General features: G+C 39.3%; 1 protein-coding gene across 8 annotated transcripts in view; it reads left to right on the top strand.

The window, feature by feature from the left end:
- Positions 1-19,533, top strand: part of NEK10 (NIMA related kinase 10) — a 124,052-nt gene that overhangs the window by 23,346 nt on the left and 81,173 nt on the right. For 6 of the 8 annotated variants that reach the window (XR_003761645.1, XM_039912945.1, XM_039912947.1 and 3 more), the window contains 12 exons: positions 3,683-3,761; positions 4,237-4,343; positions 6,570-6,649; positions 7,759-7,845; positions 9,530-9,754; positions 10,869-11,008; positions 11,855-11,916; positions 14,850-14,927; positions 17,454-17,518; positions 18,474-18,576; positions 18,664-18,792; positions 19,368-19,505. Coding sequence is in view for 7 of the 8 variants with exons in the window: in XM_039912945.1 (XP_039768879.1) it covers positions 3,683-3,761; positions 4,237-4,343; positions 6,570-6,649; positions 7,759-7,845; positions 9,530-9,754; positions 10,869-11,008; positions 11,855-11,916; positions 14,850-14,927; positions 17,454-17,518; positions 18,474-18,576; positions 18,664-18,792; positions 19,368-19,505 (1,293 nt within the window). In the remaining variant the exon portion in view is untranslated. The remainder of the gene's footprint in view (positions 1-3,682; positions 3,762-4,236; positions 4,344-6,569; positions 6,650-7,758; positions 7,846-9,529; positions 9,755-10,868; positions 11,009-11,854; positions 11,917-14,849; positions 14,928-17,453; positions 17,519-18,473; positions 18,577-18,663; positions 18,793-19,367; positions 19,506-19,533) is intronic. The other 2 variants (XM_039912946.1, XM_029071355.1) reach the window with 1 other exon arrangement.

Genomic DNA, 19,533 nt, shown 5'->3' with positions numbered 1-19,533 from the left:
CATAGGCTGGCAAGTGATCCCTGTGTGCGTGCACACACATACACACGCACACACTCATGTATGTAGGCATGCCCACCCTCCTCCCCCCAGAGGATGGTCGGTCTAGAAGGGGAGACAGACATTAATATAAATCAATTATGGATATCTACATAAGTGCTGTAGGGCTAAGAGGGGTGAATAAAATGTGCAAATCCAAGTGCAAGGGCAATGAGAAGAGGAAATGAGGGCTTAGGCGGGGAAGGCCCCTTGCAGATGTGCTTTTCCTAAAGCTTTGAAGGTGAGGAGGGTGACCGTTCCAGGCCAGGGCCAGGATGTGGGATGCAAAACAACCTGGGGATAGGGATGCAATCTCATCATTTGCTCCATGGGGAATCCCACAAAATGCTTTAGCCCCAGTGCCCACAGCTGCCGTTAATATGGCTCTGGGTCTGGCCAATTTTAGTGGGAATGGATTTCCAGTAGAAGGAAAGCCACGAGTAAAGGGTCAAAGTCCAGAGACCAGAACAAGGTGCCTTTCCAACATTCCTACTTAACTAAAGGTGGGCATCTTGTTCCTAAGTCCCAGCTTTTTCTGGCATCTTGCTCCTGCAAGATGTGGTGGGGGTGGGGAGAGATTGAGTCTGGGTTTATACGGCAATGGGTCAGTGGAGGGAGGCTGTTCAGGTCTTAAGCAATTCCCTAAAATTCTGGAGCTTGTGGAGCGGTAGCAGCTCTTTTCAGTTGTATTTATCGAGTGCTTATTGTGTGGAGGGCACTGTTAAGCATTTAGCCATTTTTTACAAGGAGCTTACAGTTTAGAGGGGCAGACAGACATTAAAATAAATTACAGATATGGACATAAGTGCTATGGAGCTGAGGGTGGGGTGAATAAAGGGTTCAGATCCCAGTGCAAGGGCAAATAGAGAATGGGAGTTGGGGATATGAGGGCTTAGCCGGGCAAGGCCTCTTGTACAGATGTTAGTTGTGATAACCCAAGAAACACACTAACAATCATACCCAGCCACCTTTGTGCTTATGTTTGTGCAGCTGTCCTTAGCATTTATATATTTATTAATTAATATGATCTACCTATTTATTCCACTGTTCAACTTTCCCTACAACTTGCCATTTCTAAATGTATCTTTGTTCTTCCTTCTCTTCCCTCTCTTCGTAAACTGTCAGGAGTCATTATATGATATGTGCACACAGTGTGAGAAGTGACAACGTTACATCAAATAATAATGGTATTTAAGTGCTTACTATATGCCAAGCACTTTATAAAGTGCTAAGGTAGACACAAGGTCCGAAACAGGGCCTATCCCACAGAGGATTCACAATCTAAGAGCGAGGGAGACGAGGTATTCCGTCCCCCATTTTACAACTGAGGAAATCGAGGCACAGAGAGGTTAAGTGACTTGCCCAAAGTCACACAGCCGACAAGTGGTGGAGGCCGCTTAGAACCTAGCTATCATGATTCCCAGGCCTATTTTTCTTCCACTAAGCCATACTGTCCCCCCGGTAATTTTCCCTGATTCTGACAGCATAACTCCATTATATCATGTGGAATGGGGTTTGAGGGATGGTAAGTTTTTCCCCACCTTAAGGTGGGCAATTGTCTAAAGTCAGCTCTGATTACAAGGTTCAAAGACCAGAGGAAAGGGGAGAGAGGAGAAGTGGGTACTGAGATGAGGAAACTGCTCTTCTTCTGGGAGTCAGTTATGTAGTTCCTGTCCTTGCATCATATCCTCTCTGCTGGAGTAAAGCTGAAGTGGTTCAAGTGTGTGTTTTTTTTGATGATTGCCTGATAATGTGTGGATTTTATTTTCCTTTTTGGTGTAATTTAAACTTGAGCTATCTGGAGTTTGCTCAAAAGCCCAGGATTCTGCCCCAAACCCAGGTCTCTTCCCACAAGGCTCTAAGGCCGAATCCAAGCTAGCCCTGTCCCAAATTAAGTACTGACTGCCTAGCCAATGGAGATGATTATTATGTAAAATGGTAGAGCAAATGGATGAACATGAAGTATATAGTGTTTAAGCACTTGTTAAGTGATAAGTTTTAAGAATGAGAAACACAAATACTGCAGTAGAGTGGTGGCAGTCTGTAATATCATTTTCATCTTCTAGCTCTAATCTTTTTCGAATTGGGGTTCCAGTTCCCTAAGGGATTGTGGCAGAGTTCCAAAGTGATCATGGAAAATAGCACTGTGGGACTCTAAACAGTAGTAGGGTATTGGTAATAACAGCAGTGCTGTAAAAAAAAAAAACACCTCTCTTTACGCCATGCACGCACATATGCACAAACACAACACACTCTGTGTGTGTGTGTGTGTGTGTGTGTGTATGTGTGTATATGTCTATGTATGTTTCTGTCACTAAGTATGCTGCTGGAGGCAAACAAATTTTTAGAAGATAGATTTTTACTTTCAGAATGTTATTTTGACAGTGTAAGCTTCAAAACGTGCCTCAGTGGAAAGAGCCCGGGCATGGGAGTCATGGGTCATGGGTTCGAATCCTGACTCGGCCGCTTGCCAGCTGTGTGACTTTGGGCAAGTCACTGAACTTCTCTGTGCCTCAGTTACCTCATTTGTAAAATGGGGATTAAAACTGTGAGCCCCACGTGGGACAACCTGATCACCTTGTATCCCCCACAGTGTTTAGAACAGTGCTTTGCACATAGTAAGCACTTAACAAATAACACCATTATTATTATTATTATTCAAAAGGCAAGTTTTAAAGCATAAAAACCAACCCAATGTTAGGGGTTCCAGAGTCATACAGACAAGTAAACCTAAGCAGGGCTGGTGGCATTTACCTTACCTTGGAGCCCGCTTGTCGGGCCAGCTTGCAGAAGTAAGTAATCTCATGATAAAAGTAACTCATCTCCACGAACTCAGCATTTTCAATACTTGCAAGTTGCAACAAACACTATTAGAGCCAAGTGCTTTTCTGTTAGCCAACATTTATATGGGACCAGTTCCCTCCTCCTTTTTTTTTTTTTAAAAAAAAAAACCCAAAACCTAAATTGCCAAGCCGTTCATCATCTCTTCTTTCTTATTCCTCCTGAAAAAATGTGGAGTAAGCAAAGTAAAGAGGATATTCCTCTGTCCTTCCCTATGAGGCATGCTTTTTTGCTTTTGATGAAAGGGCAAGGTGAGACCCAGGATGATTTTTTTGGCTCTATCAGAGGAATATAGAATGAGAAAATTTGAAGATTAATAATAATGTTGGTATTTTTTAAGTGCTTACTATGTGCAGTGCACTGTTCTAAGTGCTGAGGTAGATACAGGGTAATCAGGTTGTCCCACGTGAGGCTCACAGTCTTAATCCCCATTTTACAGGTGAGGTAACTGAGGCACAGAGAAGTTAAGTGACTTGCCCACAGTCACACAGCTGACAAGTGGTAGAGCTGGGAATCGAACCCATGACCTCTGACTCCCAAGCCCGGGCTCTTTCCACTGAGCCACTAGTCATCTAAAGGGTAAAATGTTCCCTGTTGAAAGGTGAGTTATACTTTTTGATTTTCATAGAAACAGAATGAACAGTGAAACAGTGAATAAATTAACTTAGATGTGAGGTGGCTCTGAGAGCCAAGGGCTTGTTTTGTGAGGCTGCTCTGCCACCTCGTGTCCATATTAAAAAATGCAAAATCTTTGAAAATACTTCCTAAATAATCTTCCCATCTCTTTTCTTGATCTTATCTCTAGTATATGAAAATTGTAGCAGACGGATATCTTGGCTATGGAGAAGAGCAACATAATGTTGACAAATTAGTGAACATGACCTGTAAGTGTTCTTAAAACGACTGTATGTATTCTGCAGAAAGGAGTAATGTTTAACACTTGCTAAAATGTGCAAAGATGATGGGATTAGCGTCCATTGTTTATTGTCATCATCTAAAGGATCGTCAAATTAAGATGTTATAATCATCTGTTGAATAAAATGTCCCTTTGTTTCTTAAGCAATTTACAGCATTTTAACTTTTTAAGCATTGAATAAAAGGTATTACTGTATAAAGGAACTCATTCAATTTCATGGTTATTTTAGCCATTTAAAAAAATATCCCAGATAGGATCAAAGGTTAAATTTAACACTTTAGAAGATTAAATGTAAAAAAAAAGTACCTCTCAATTTATAGTCTGACTATGCATTTCAGTGGCCCTTCATCCTTCCTCCTTTATGCTAAAAGGTAGAAGGTGTTGTGAAATTCTGCCCTCTTTAAACCCTTGTTGAGATTTTTGTAATTGTCTTTTTTTCACAGATATTTTTCAAAAACTTTCTACCGTTAAAGGTCAAAGAGAATGGATTATTGCAAGTGGAGCACACAAGGCAAGAGATTGGCAAATTAGTTTATTTAATCAGTGCCTGGTATGAGTGAGTCATGCTTTCCACATTTTTAGGTAGAGGCTCAGTTCTGTAATCTTTGGGCATTTGCTGTTCACCCCACCCTCAGCCCCACAGCACTTAAATTGTTTATATTGTTCTGCACACAGTAAGTGTTCAATAAATGTAATTGATGTCTGTTTTTCCCTCTAGATTATAAACGCATGTGAGCAGGGAGTGTGTACTAACTCTATTGCATGGTACTCTCCCAAACGTTTAGTTCAGTGATCTGCTCACAGTAAATGCTCACTAAACATCTTTGATTCTTTTCCCCCTTCCAAATGGCATAATTTACAACTAATCTGATGCGTGATTACCTTAGACATAACTCTTTGAAATACCCCTGCCAGGATTTTTAAACCATCAGTAACCCTGAGGAAACATGTTGATGAATGAAATCAGAGCTAATCCCATACAACATCAGAGCCTGGAAAGGGGATCTTTTCCAGTTGGTTTGCCATGTAGCTTTTGGTCAGTATAGCTAGACCTGTGGGCTTCATTTAAACTCAATTTATAGGCCTCAGTCAGAGTGGTGGTATTAGTCTACGGACAAAATATAGATCATAACATTGCTATGTGCTGTAAGGTAAATTCACCTTCTAGACTGTGAGTCTGTTGCTGGGTAGGGATTATCTCTATTTGTTGCCGAATTGTACTTTCCAAGCACTTAGTACAGTGCTCTGCACACAGTAAGTGCTCAATAAGTACGATTGAATGAATGAATGAATGGTGGGGATTTATTGGTACACATGTTGGTGAAATGTGGATTCGGGTTGGCCTGAACTATGTAGAGCCCTTGGGGGTGACTGCCTGCATTAGACTACCTCCATCACCTGATGGAGCAAATACCTAAACACCCTCACCTCTCTGAGTACTCTAGGCTCCTTGTGGGCAGGGATCGAGTCTTCTAACTCTGTTGTCTTATAGTTTCTCAAGCACTCAGTACACTAAAAAACATTGATTTTCTGCTAATTGTACTCTTCCAAAGGCATAGTACAGTGTTCTGCACACACTAAGTGCTCAGTAAATATGATTGATTGATTGAACCCAGTGAAATCCCAAGACTTCCTGGAGTAGGCTCCTCAGAAACTACTTGTCCACCTCAGAGGCTTAGGAATTCCAGATATGGAGATCAATATAGTGATGTCGTGCAGAAAGGAATGGTGTGAGGGAAATGATTGAAAGCTGTTTGGCTCAGGAGGGTTTCTGTCATCCCTACCTACCCTTGAGGTTAACTGTAAATTTTAGATTGTTGTATTTTATGTTTGGGTGATCAAAAACTACTGTAAACTAAGAAAAAAAATGGAAAATTTGGAAACGAAACAGTTCAGCGGGTAAATCTGACTGGAAATTTTTTCTAGTATTCTGTTCAGATATGTAAATGTCTATAAGTTTTTTGTATTACTATTTGTATGCCCCCCACCCTCCAGACTGTAGGCTCATTGAGGGCAGGGAATGTGTCTATTGTGTTGTACTCTCCAAAGCACTCAGTATAGGTACTCAATAAATACAATAGAATGAATTGTAATATAAAGAACTGATAAAAAAGGTATATTTTCAAAAATCCAAACTGCATTTATTGATTAGAATTTCGTGTAGAGGGAGATAGAAAACAGTGCCAGCTACGCTATAGCCCTTCTCTTATGAAATGTGGTGGAGACAGGTGGGCATGCTTGGGAGTCATAGTGCAGAATATCTGGTGCATTTGGTAGTAGAAAGAGTTAAGAGGCAAACTGGATTCTCCTCAGCCTCTTCCCAGAAACAGACTTGTTTAACAACCCAGTGTCTTCTAGAAATTGCAGTCATTTGACAAAGGCTGAGGGGCCATGAGGAAGTGAGTAGCCTTTTCTAGCAGATTCTAATCCATTTGGGATGGGGGGTTAACCAGGGTTGAAAGTAGAGGGGGCTCACAGTTTAGCATTGGCTTTGCATACCATTAAAGAGGTGCTAATTGGAACATAAGTGACCCTGCAGGGTGCCAAAGTGAATTTTTTTTCCTAGTTCAGAGCAACAGGGAAAAGGATGCTTAAAGATAGGAAAGATAGCAGGGTCACACAGCTCAGAAACTATACTTGTCCAAGGCAGAGGCTTAGAAATACCAGATATGTAGCATGATAGCAGCAAGGCTAGTTAAATTTAACTCATTAGAGAAATTGTCCAGATATTTTCAGAGCTGAATTTAAAAGCATCTCTTTTGCTCTCATTTTTCAGACATTAGTAAATTTACTAGGAGCCAGAGACACTAATGTTCTCTTAGGTGCCCTCCTTGCACTTATTAGTTTAGCTGAAAGGTAAGTTCACTTTCATATAATTTAATTATGGCTGTTTATGACTTAATATCATGCCTAAAATTATTTTAAAATAAGAGTGACCAACATCCTCATCCATTTTAACTTTACATAAAGCTAGGATGGAATAATTAGTACTTACCACCATTTTGGAAAGAAAGAAGTGTGAGTTGAAATGAAATGTCTTATTTTGTTTGTAAAGCAATCTACAATATGAAAAGATTTCTTTCTTCCTGGCCAGAAAGAGGTTATAGTCCTTCCCCCTTTCTCAGAGTTTTGTCAGTTATTTTAAAGTTTCCCTAATTTGGGGCAGTAAGGACAGATTTGCTTTAATTTTAAAATCTTTTGAAACCCCCAGCAAACCACTGATTTTTTTTGTAACTTTTTTTTTTTACTTAAGTTCCTCTTCCAGGACAATTTTGTATTCCAGTTAATTTTACCTGGCTATAATTCTGTCACCTCCCTAACCACTTTTTCCTTCTTTTAAGTGCTTAGGACAGTGCTTGGCACATAGTAAACGCTTAACAAATACCATAACTATTATTATTACTGAGATTATTTATGTCAAGGAAATGAATGGCCTGCAGGGCAGCAGCTTCTCCCTGTCATCAAAAGTGGGGAGTCAGTAGAGCAAGTAGTGCAGCGTGGCTCAGTGGAAAGAATCCGGGCTTGGGAGTCAGAGCTCATGGGTTCTAATTCTCACTCCACCACTTGTCAGCTGTGTGACTATGGGCAAATCACTTCACTTCCCTGGGCCTCAGTTACCTCGACTGGAAAATGGTAATTAAGACTGTGAGCCCCACGTGGGACAACCTGATCACCTTGTATCCCCCCCAGTGCTTAGAACAGTGCTTCGCACATAGTAAGTGCGTAACAAATTCCATCATTATTATTATTAATCAGTTTGGCCTGGTGCATAATGAGCACTTAACAAATACCACCACAATTAACATCCGTAATTTCCATCACATGTGATAAGCCACTGTGTAACTCAATAGGATGAATTGGCAATCATCACTTTAACCCCAACCTAGCATGGTGGTTCTGTTATTTAAAGTAGATGAATTGGGGAAACCATATTTTAGAAGTACCTAACGTTGTTCTTTTTATAGCCCAGAATGTAGGGAGAAGATAGGTGAACTTGCCGTTGTAGAAAACCTGCTGATGATACTACATGACTATGACTTGCTATGCAAAAGGTCAGTCTCCCAACAGTAGCGATGACTGTATTTCATTATGAATATATATTATCGTTATGATATTCTGTTGTTTTTTTTTTTTTACTTAGAAACTAGGTGCCGGTATTTCTGCCATAAGGCCTCCAGAAGGCTTTACTTAGGGGAGTGCCCAGAAAAAAGGTGTAGTCTAAAATAGTCCTCAAATTTACCCACCCTACCTTCCGTCTTATCCCACGTAAGCGTTAAGCCCAGAGAAATATTTTCCCATGAGGAACTTCTTATCATACGGTCATAGTCAGAGCTGATTCAAGGCACATAGCTCAGGAAAACCAAAAACCAAAATTCAAAAAGTGATTGAATTCTCCTAGCAGCTGCCTCAAGAAAACTTGGCTCCACCCTTGGAGGGAGAAGCAGCATGGCCTAGTGGATACAGTAGGAGCCTGGGAGTCAGAAGGACCTGGGTTCTAATCCCTGCTCTGCCATTTGTTGGCTGTGTGACCTTGGGCAAGTCCCAACTTTCCTGTGCCTGAGTTACCTCATCTGTAAAAAGGGGATTAAGACCGTGAGTCCCATATGGGACAGGGACTATATCCAACCTGATTAGCTTGTATCTACCCCAGCGCTTAGAACAGTGCTTGACACATGGTAAGCGCTTAACAAATGCCATCATCAGCATCATCATTAGGGAGTGGAGCTTTCCCTCTATTGGTTGAGGATGCCAGCCTCCCCTTAGAAGATTTCAGTAGCTTCTGGGAGCAGGGCACAGGTAGTATTGCCTTCCTGTGCCCTGTCCTGCCTTGCTCCTGCCAGGACTGCGACCTTTTTGTCAAACACATGTTCTGTCTTTTGGATCACAGAAATCCATTTAGAAAAATGTATATTTCAGGTTGCCTGATGGTAACCTGAAGGCCTGAAATAGCGAAAGCAGCCAGAATCCAGGGGGCAGATCAGCCAATCAGTAGTATTTCTCCAGTTCCTAAGCGCTTGAGAGAGCGTAATGTGAGTAGGCGTAATTCCTGCCCTCAAGGAAATTACAGTGTAGCGGGCGAGACACAAACAAAAATAAATAGCAAATTTAGGACATGGTTCTATACTGCTGGACAGGAAACTCATTACACTGGTGCCAAGGTGTATAGTTTACTTCTAGGGTTGCTGGATTCTTCCAACCATTTTGTTATAAAGAAGCAGCGTGGCTTAGTGGCAAGAGCATGGGCTTGGGAGTCAGAGGACGTGGGTTCTAATGCTGCCTCTGCCACTTCTCTGCTGTGTGACCCTGGGCAAGTCACTTAACTTCTCTGTGCCTCAGTTACCTCATCTGTAAAATGGGAATTAAGACTGAGCCCCACGTGGGACAACCTGATAACTTTGATTCTACCCCAGCACTTGGGACAGTGCTTGGCACATAGTAAGCGCTTAACAAATACCATCATTACTATTATTATGAAAGCCTAGTGATTTTCCTAGGGAGTCACTGTACTGATGTGAAATAAATAAGGATAGGGTTTCGAAAATGCTGCTTGAGATTGTACAGTCCCATGATAATAGAATTCATTCAGTAAAGTTCAGTAAATTCATCCTTATAACAAGTATAGTTTCAGTCTAATAATACGTAACAGTTACAGTATGTCTGATTATTTGAGGTTTAAGACTGACACACTATGAGTGCTGTGTTCTAACAACAATTCATTATTTTATCCTCTTCTAGGCTAACTGCTGAATTACTGCGCCTTCTTTGTGCAGAGTCACAAGTTAAAGAGGAGGTGAAAGTATATGAAGGGGTTCCCATTCTCCTTAGTTTGCTCCATTCAGATCACCTCAAGTTGCTTTGGAGTGTTGTTTGGATTCTGGTTCAGGTTTGTGAGGATCCTGAGACCAGTGTAGAAATTCGCATTTGGGGAGGCATCAAGCAACTTCTTCATATTTTGCAAGGGTATGTCTAAATTCTCATCAGGAATGTTATGGCTGGTGTTATTTCCTAAGCCAAAGTTATATCTCAGTTCTTTCAGCTCTCACAACTTTAACTTTCCTCAGAAATCTACAAAACTCATACCATCACCAATGACGTTTTAGGCAATTGAGTAAAATTAGTGAACAGTAAGATCCAAAAGAATTGTGCTTCTCTAGTGTATTTGTTCTGTAATTCTAGAGTATGTGATCTGAGGGATTGCAATCTAGATTAATCTACTTAGGTTCCTTCGAATTTCATCTGTCCACCAATTTTAGTACTTTAGAAAGAAATGCATACTTAATACTCAAACTCACCATTTTGAAAGAATAGGTTACGAGGTGGGAATATTAGAACTGACCTAGTTCTTATTGATTTTTGAAATATCCGATTGTCAAGGTTGCTCAAATCTATGCTAAATCAAGAATAGGGTAAGAGCGGCACACGTGCACCCTTTAGGGCACAGACCTGGATGCCCGCCCTAGTTTGGTGTGTGGATGATGCATGGGGGCAGAGGGGTCCTGAACTAGATGTTCAGTAGTGGTCTGGAGGAGGGGCAAAGAAGGTATATACGCTTCGGTGGGGGTAGAAGGTTGGTGGGGAAGGTTGAGGAAAGGGAGCTTCGGCACAGTTGTTTACAGGCATGGGTGGCCCTGCTTAAAGTTCATTTAACTGACTAGGAAAATATTACCGAATTCCTTGTTCAAGGGTTTTTGTGGTTGTCGTTTAGCTACACTGATATTTAATATAATAGGTATTCACTATCACTGTCATACTAAATATTCTCCTTGGGGGAAAAAATACACTCAAAGTTTAACAAAGTTTTGTTTCAGTAGAAATTTTGATATTTGTGTTTAATGTATCTTAGCGAATGATGCTATTTCTTTCATGCATCTTCACATTTAAAATATTTACCACTTTTTTTACAGTCCTGATTTAGTGTCGATGCATGGGTAATTCAAAATGGCAGATAATCCACAGAAACCTGTGTGATTGCTATGATTGTTACTTTCTTTGGGTTGATTGAAAGAGTTGAATAAGTAGAGTCTAAGTAAAGAAATTAAAGTCAGTTGCTTTCACACTGGCAATTATTTTACAGAGAAAGAAGTTTCGTTTCTGATCGTTCTTCCATTGGAAGCCTGTCTAGTGCAAATGCTTCAGGGAGGCTCCAACAGCTTCATTGGTTGGAAGAGTTAAGTCCTCAAGAAATACAGGAAAATACCTTTTCTCTGCAAGCAGGTATATATGTTCTCGTACATCGTGATGTTTTAGACTACACTGAGCACAGTGTTCTCCACTTTGCACTTTGGGTTGACAAAAGCATGCCCTCATGGTCAGGAGAGGACCAATCAGTCGTCAGTGGTATTATTAAGTACTTAGTTTGTTCAGAGCACTGTACTAAGTCATGGGGAGAGTAGGTAGTCGTGATTCCTGTCCACAAGAAGCAGTGTGGTCCACTGGTGGAAGAAGTAAGGACTAGAGTGGGGACAGACAGGATGCAGGGAAATCAACAAGGAGACTGACGCAGTAATTGTAGTTGCACATGATCAGTGAAGTAGCAGTTTAGGGAGAAATGGGTGGATTTTAGCAATGCTGTGAAGGTAGAACTGACAGGATTTGGTGACCGATTTAATATATGGGTTGAATATGAGAGATGAGTTAGAGATAATGCCCAAGTTACGGGCTTGTGAGACAAGGAGGATAGTGGTGTTATCTACAGTGATGGGAGATAATAATAATAATGGTATTTGATAAGTGCTTACTGAAAAAACTGAAATCATCACTCTCATTAAGTATGCTATATTTCTCAGGGATGTTGAACAGAAGCAACTTTCCTTTGCCAAGGTGTGAGTGTTGAATTTTCTTAGCACAGCACAGATGTCTTAACTGTAGTGCACGTAAACATATTTTAAATATGAAGGTAAAAATTGTAAACATTATAGGCCATTTTACAAATCTCTAAAACTGTGGACAATGAAAATAGAGAGTATTGTTTTTATAAGGAAACTCCCCCATGAAATTTAATTATCATGGTAAAATGAATGAATTTGGATATTTTCTATCATGATATACATTTCCTTATAGCCTGCTGTGCTGCCCTGACTGAACTGGTGCTCAATGATACAAACGCCCACCAAGTTGTACAGGTAGGTGGGTATTTCACTTATGCTAGTAAATATGTGATTGTAGCACTTCTTATCTTTTACGTACAAGACCTTGAGAAAACATCCAGTTCATTCCCTTGCCTCAGTGAGCCAGCTTCACCTTCTCCCCCAGACGTCCCTCTAAATGACAGACTTTCCTATCCCTGTCATTTCTTCCTTCACTTTGCCACTTGTTGGATTCAAAGTTCTTTATTGTGTCTTGGGTCAAGTTTACAAGCCATAAGGCTGCACTTACTACCTATATATGGCATACAGTCAAAACTTTTTTTCCAGGGTTTATGATAAACAGGTAAACATTTCTAGCACTCAAATGCTCAGGAGTTGAGCTGTAGACAGGAAAAGAACAAGGGGTTGGTTAAAACGGATTTAGATGCTCTAGATATAAAAGATTCCTTTCCTACCCAGACATACACAAGCAAACTAACTTATATACTGGAAATTCTGAGACTGTGTACTTACAAGCCTCCAGACAAGTATGGCATCCAGGAAGGCTGAATGTAACTCCGCAGAGACAAAGAGTTTCCTCTCTTACGATTAAAGACTCTTCCTGGCTTGTTGATCAGATCTCCTTCGTAGAAGATTCTGGGAAACGTTGGCCTCTGGTGCTCTAAGAATGTTTCCTACTTTTCCTTTAGGCCGTTTGGTCTCAGTTCCCCCATCTAATTGGAGCATGAATGTTTTCTCAACCAGGCTGCGCTCCCAGCTCCCCATATCAGTCCATCCTTGTCATCATTAGTTTCATTTGCTGAAACTGGAGTTCTAATCTCTGCTTTATAGTTTTTAAGTAAAACCTTGCCAGAAGATGGTGGTATGAACTGGATGAATTCTGATGGTTCCTTCCAGTACTACAAATGCATGATTAATTAGGTGCCTAGTGACATACCAGGTTCCCAATTTATGAATATATAGTTTCTGAAACACATACAACTCAGGCTCAACAAAGGTGAGTCTTGCCCATTGTATCCCACTCCTCCAAATCTAGGTAAGGCTGTCCAATGTCCCTTCCTTTAATTTAATTTAGAGGTGGGATGTTTTTCATCCTCTGGGAGATGGAAGAGCATTGGGAGCTCTCCTGGGGAACTGCTAGTAGGAATCTCCACAACCACTCCATCCCAGACTCACTCAACCCCAGCCTTGCCCTGGTTTTCTCTTTAAAAAAAAACAACAATATTTTTTTCAACTATAATAATTTAAATACTGATTATAGACATATGGATAGGCGTAGGATTTCTGATGCAGTCCATTCCTGAAAACTGCATATTGTTGGGAAATGTTTGTCAGAACCAGTTTTCTCCTAAACCCAATTTGTAATTGGGGGATTGGTTTCTGAACAAATAGATCAAATGTCCTGTTTTTACCAAATGACTCAGGATTAGGTATTCAATTATAGATGAGTTATATAATTACGGTCATGTATTTATATTGAATCAAAGAGGAGAGACAAACTTCATTGGAAGCAAAATGTTTTTGTCTGGTTTTCAGCTGCTCTGTCCCCAACCTGGCATGTGGGCATCATTATAGTCCCTATATTTGTTTTTGGTTTTTTTAATGCACAAACCTTCCTTATACTTCAGCTTTTGTTGCCAAGACCCATAGTGTGGAAGTGGCCCCCTTGCATAGAGGTCCCTGTAGGCAAATGTAATGTCTACGGAGCAAGGGCAGAGGTCAGGGGAGTCTGCAGATTGTCATGAAATGGGCATTTGTAGCTTTCATTATTCACATAACATAATGTACATCTGTTACTTCCAGGTCAGTAAAAATGCCAGCCTCCTTCTTACCCTGTGAGCCTGTTGTGGGCAGAGATGGTCTCTTTTTATTGCCGTATTGTACTTTCCAAGCACTTAGTACAGGGCTTAGCACACAGCAAGCCCTCAACAACTTTGAATGAATGAATGCTCCCCTCCACCAACACACACATACTAGCTTCTCCTGCTCTGCACCGTCCCCTCTGCCAGCTTTAATGTTTCTTTAATTTGCTCCTCCTCCCAGTTGCTGGTGTAAAATTTGTCCTGTTATCACCCTGTGACCCCTGTGCTTCTCATCCCTCAGCTCACATCCTGGATCTTGTGCCAAAAAGGAGGCAGCATTGTAAAGTCAAAACTGATTTGTTAAAAAGCTGAAACAGGATGTAAATTAGAAGTGCTGAAAGTGCTATTTATAGCAACTTGATATGTCTTAATTTAAGGCCTGTCTTTTGATGTTAACCTAGAAAAGCATGAGGTGGTCAGTGTATTCAGAGACCAGGTATTTTTAAAGTTTATGTTCCTCTCCCACTTCACTCTACAGCTTTCTGATAACTCTTCTCCAGGAGAACCTATCTGCTAAAAGTAGACTTCTGAGAAAGATAGCAATCTTGCTTAATCTGATGTCATTCTTGCCTATTTGCTATTTTTCCCAGTCTTACCAGTTAATCTTTTCACTTTCTACGTGTTTTACATAAGTCATCAATACTGAATATATTACTCAGAAGTATTTTAGCTATTATGATTTACTGTAATCCTGCACCTATAATCAGTGTATTATAGGCAGTATAAAGCATATTCTACAGTCCTGGTATTAAATATGGAGACTATCTTTATGTGGAGGTCATGCAGGCTCTAAAAGTTGATTTTTAAAGTAAGGCTTGCATATGTTATGATTGAATTTAACATTTTTCTATTTGTGGTATTGATACTTTCAAAGCCATTTTTGGAGTGTCAGAGTTTTTATTTTTTACACGTGAAATTTTCAGGTATTTTACTAAATTTTTCCCGAGATGACCATGCTGTGTTTTCATTTGCGAACCCTCTGACCTAGCCTGATGTATTTCTCAGGATTTTAAAACTTAGTACATTGTCGAAATGGGAGCTTTGTTACCTTTGGTCCTCCACCGCAGAATTAATATCGCTGTTTACATGACTTTGTTTTTCTTGCAGGAAAATGGTGTATATATAATAGCAAAACTAATTTTACCAAATAAACAAGGGAGTGCAGCCAAAACAAGTTTATTACAGGTATAAGTGAATTCAGATTTCTGCAGTAATGGTGCATGATCAAATTTGGGAATCTAGTAAAGTTAATATATTATTTCTGGCTTCTTTGATTAAGATACAATTTTAAATTTAGAAAAATGTATCATGGGCATGATATAGAAACATAAGGTAAATTTTGCCTTGATATGTCCTTGCAGTTTTGTGGGTATTAAATCAAAATAATGTTTTAATTTTGTGAATCCCACCAGTCTTTTCCACATGGAATTTACCCTTTATAGGTTTTCATTAAGATCTAGTTCAGCTTTGAGGAAAAGCTGGTCATCCAATTTTTAAGATAAGAAATTTTACCTGCTTCCAATTCAAACAAAGACTAATTTCTCATATTGCACTGTCTATTCAGGATTCTTCAGTTCCCTCAGCTTCTCTTTTCAGCTCTTCATGATCTTAACCTATGAACCCAAATTGAAGCCTGACGTTTATAGAAGTTGGGAACAGTCAACCTCGTAGATCACGGTGCCTTGGTAGAATATATGTAAGGCCAAATTAATACAGCAGCTGGGCCAACTGTCTTAGTTGTGTTTGTTGATGTGGAAGAGATATTTGTAAACTTGCTGATTATGCAGTGAGCATTAATTGTGATTCTTAGTAAATACTTTGACTGGAAAAATGAGATCATTTAAATAGTGATGAATGGCAAATGAGCCCACAGCTAAAATGAATATTTTGAACTCTCTTAGTACATCATTGTCGAGGAAAATTACTCTCAGAGTTTGGCATTCATCTCAACTTGAAGGTAAAACACACCAAAGAATTGGTGATATTGTTGTTCTGAGTAATGCCCTAGCTCAAGAAGAATATTTTAACATTTGTCTTAGGATTCTAAGCTTTATATTTAGCTGTCATCCACTGTAAACAATATTGATAGGAAATTTGCATCTCTCTAATTGGTCTGGATAGAGTTTTCTGATACCCAGAAATTATATCTAAATACTTTTTGCTCTAAGATCATAAATTATATTTTTAAAGACATTTACTTGATTTTAAATTTCATTAGTGAAGTATATTTTTATATTTAATTTTTGTTATTTATGAGTATCAAATAAGCCCTTATAAATGGGACTGAGCAAACAGAGGAAGAGGAGAAGAGGAGGAAAGGAGAGGAGAAAGAGCTTGTTTGTAGTTGTCATTTGAGATGGAGATAGGTGACACCCATGGGCACTGGAGAAGGGGTGAGGACAGTTCCAGCTTGCCCTGCCATCTATTATGGGGATGATGGAAACTCCCTACTGTCCCCAGGTTGGGGAAAGCAGGGTCCTTTTGTCAGAGGGCAAGGAATGAAGCTGCCATCTTGGCACCACCTCATTCGTTTTCCTGCCCAATGGGGCAGGGCAGGCCAGCAACTTCCTGCCCCCAAAGCATCGGGGTGAAGGTAATGGCATCACTCTCAAGGGGTTGAGTCTGTGGGGGCCCAGGCTCAAGAAGCTATATTTGAGTGACATATAGCTCGTGAGCTATAGGTTGCCAACCCAACTTTAGAGGGTGATTCTCTACTGCTGTAAAAGCTCCGGGATCAATTTTTGTTCAAGCATTGCAGACCTCTTTGTTTTGAAGATTTGGGGGTGAGTATTAATGTAGATTTTTCTATTTTGAAGAAAACTAAAGAAGCAGAAAAGGAAGAGAAGTAACGTGGCATAGTGAAAAGAGCACAGGCCTGGAAGTCAGAGGATCTGAGTTCTAATCCTAGTTCTACCACTTGTCTGCTTTGAGACCTTGGGCTAGTCACTTAACTTCTCTGTACCTGTTATCTCATCTGTAAAATGAAGATTAAGACTTTGAGCCCCACGAAACATGGACTGTGTCCAACCTGATTAACTTGTATCTAGCCCAGTGTTTAGTACAGTGCCTGACATATAGTAAGAGCTTAACAAATACTGTCTAAAAAACAGTTCCTCAAGAGACCAGTTTTTTCAAATTTTGAGTCCTTTGTCACTGAGGCCATTTTCAAAATTCTTCTTTTGTGATGTTTTCTCAGAGAAACTTGTAAATATTGAACAAATCATAATGATTTGTAAATTAGGTGAAACAAGTCCCTCTTGATCTTAGATCTTTTGCTTTCTCTTACTCAGTGTTGATATATGTTCAAATGAAAAAAAAAGATACAAAAAACAAGGGAGAAATTTCCTAAATTATATTTTTAACAAGACAAGCATGACAGTGATTTTGTTTTGGTTTCATATATAAAGTATATTTCTTTACGTTATTGGATAAAGGAATTCAGACAAAAGAATGACTACTTTTTCTTCTTGCATGGTTATTCTGTCACTAAAATTGTGATATAAAAATAATGGCATTTGGTTAAGCACTTATTATATGCCAAGGATGGTACTAAGTGCCGAGGTAAGTACAAGATAATCAGGTTAGACACATTCCCTGTCCCACATGAGGCTCACAGTCCACAGTATCCACTTAGAGATTGTATCAAAGTCTTTTACATTTGTTTGCATTACTCCACTTAATTTAAAAGGAATCATTCCTTTTATTTTACAGTGTTATGCTTTCAGAGCCTTGAGGTTTCTCTTCAGTATGGAAAGAAATAGACATCTCTTTAAAAGGTACATATCTATAGAGATTAAAAATCAGTGTGATCATTTTGCAAAGGTTGATAATGTCTTAAAACTGTGGGGCCAGTTTTCAAATGTAATGTTTAACTTTCCAGAAAAAAAAATGGTCCAAAAAAAGTGTTCTGATCTGAAAACATTGGTTTTGAAATGTGACAAAGTTATAAATAATAATAATTATCGTATTTGTTAAGCGCTTACTATGTGCAGAGCACTGTTCTAAGTGCTGGGGTAGATACAGGGTAATCAGATTGTCCCTCATGGGGCTCACATTTTTTAATCCCCATTTTTACAGATGAGGTACCTGAGGCACAGAGAAGTGAAGTGACTTGCCCAAGGTCACACAGCAGACAAGTGACAGAGTGACTAGTGAATTGGGATAGATATGGAAGGACTATATGACTGTAACTTTTATTAGTAATGATTTGGGGTGGCTTTTAATTTTCCATTTAAAGATTTGAAGCTGATCTATTCAATGTCTTGAATAATAGGACTAAATTTTTCAACTTTGCAGTGCTGTGTAAAAAGGCAAGCATTCATTGTCCTAAGATAAGGTTTTATGGCAATAGTGTTGGGGGGAAAAATAATATTAAAGATACTAGCTAAAAGACACCATTTTGGGAGAAAACCTTAGCCATGTAGTTTATTAAATTATTTTAAGCTTCCCCACCTTTCCCCTCTGCCCCCACAAAAAAAATCTTCCTGGAATATCATGCAGTTGACAAAAAGATAATAATAATACTCTCTTGGATTTGTATGGCATATTTATTCCAGGAATTCCAAAGCATTTCCAACACATTGTCTGTGTATGATACAGGGAGAGAATAGTTTTTCCCATTTTATAAAAAAAGTTAAATGATGTGCCCATGTTCATATAATAGCAGCAGACCTGAGACTTAGGAGACTGAACTTAATCAATTTGTTGTCTAAATATTTTTTTTTTGTGCAGACTTTTCCCCACTGACTTGTTTGAGGTCTTCATTGATGTAGGACATTATGTACGTGACATCAGTTCTTATGAAGAACTGGTCTCAAAGTTAAATTCATTATTGGTAAGTGCTAAAGTTTTAAGACTTTGACGTCTTAAGATTTTTGCACTATAAATCATTGTAATTGTTTATGCCCTTTTTTATGATCAGGAAGATCAACTGAAGAAAATTTCAGAAAATATTGAAAGCGTTAATCAGCATAAAGCACCTACCAAATTCATAGGAAACTATGCAATTTTAGATCATCTGGGGAGTGGAGCTTTTGGGTGTGTTTATAAGGTAAGTTAGTTATGTTGAAGTGGTATCAAAAGATAGTTAATAGTCTCACCCGTGTTGGGCTTGCTGACAACCTTTGTCACGGATGCAACAAGGGGGTGGGAGCTCTGTTCATCAAAAGCTTAGGTAGTACTCAAATAAAGGTAAAAAAAAAATCACCAGTTTTATAAGTAAATCAGTTTCATTTACATTTACCAGTTCTATGAGATGTCTTGTTTTCTGGGAATAATAAATCCTTGTTACTGTTTTTATGCTTCTTGGTATCCATTTTCTCAAACAAGAAATGGAAAATATCTGCCCTGATGTGTGACAAATGATAGAAATGTATCCCAGTGTCTCTGTACTACTCCTCGCAGAGAATCTAAACAGCTCTTTAGGGTGTTCAACCAGACCCTGATGAGTATTGCAGGCTGACTGTGAGGGACTAACACCTTTCAACTAAGCACACTATGAGTATGGTTGAAAAAATAATTTTAAAATTTTTGAGGCAGAGTTAGGTATTTCATTAATTGTATAGCTTTGATTGGTCACTGAGTTGTTTTTCATGCTCATTATTGGCATTCTGTTGTTTTTCCCAGGTTAGAAAAGATAGCGGTCAAAATCTTGTGGCAATGAAAGAGGTTAACCTTCATAATCCAGCATTTGGAAAGGATAAAAAGGATCGAGATAGCAGTATAAAGAACATTGTTTCTGAATTGACAATAATTAAAGAGCAGGTAAGTGATTTTTTTTCCTATTCTTGTA

This window comes from Ornithorhynchus anatinus, chromosome 8, assembly GCF_004115215.2.
Source record: "Ornithorhynchus anatinus isolate Pmale09 chromosome 8, mOrnAna1.pri.v4, whole genome shotgun sequence".
NCBI lineage: Eukaryota > Metazoa > Chordata > Mammalia > Monotremata > Ornithorhynchidae > Ornithorhynchus > Ornithorhynchus anatinus.
This window is presented reverse-complemented; position numbering and strand designations above follow the sequence as displayed.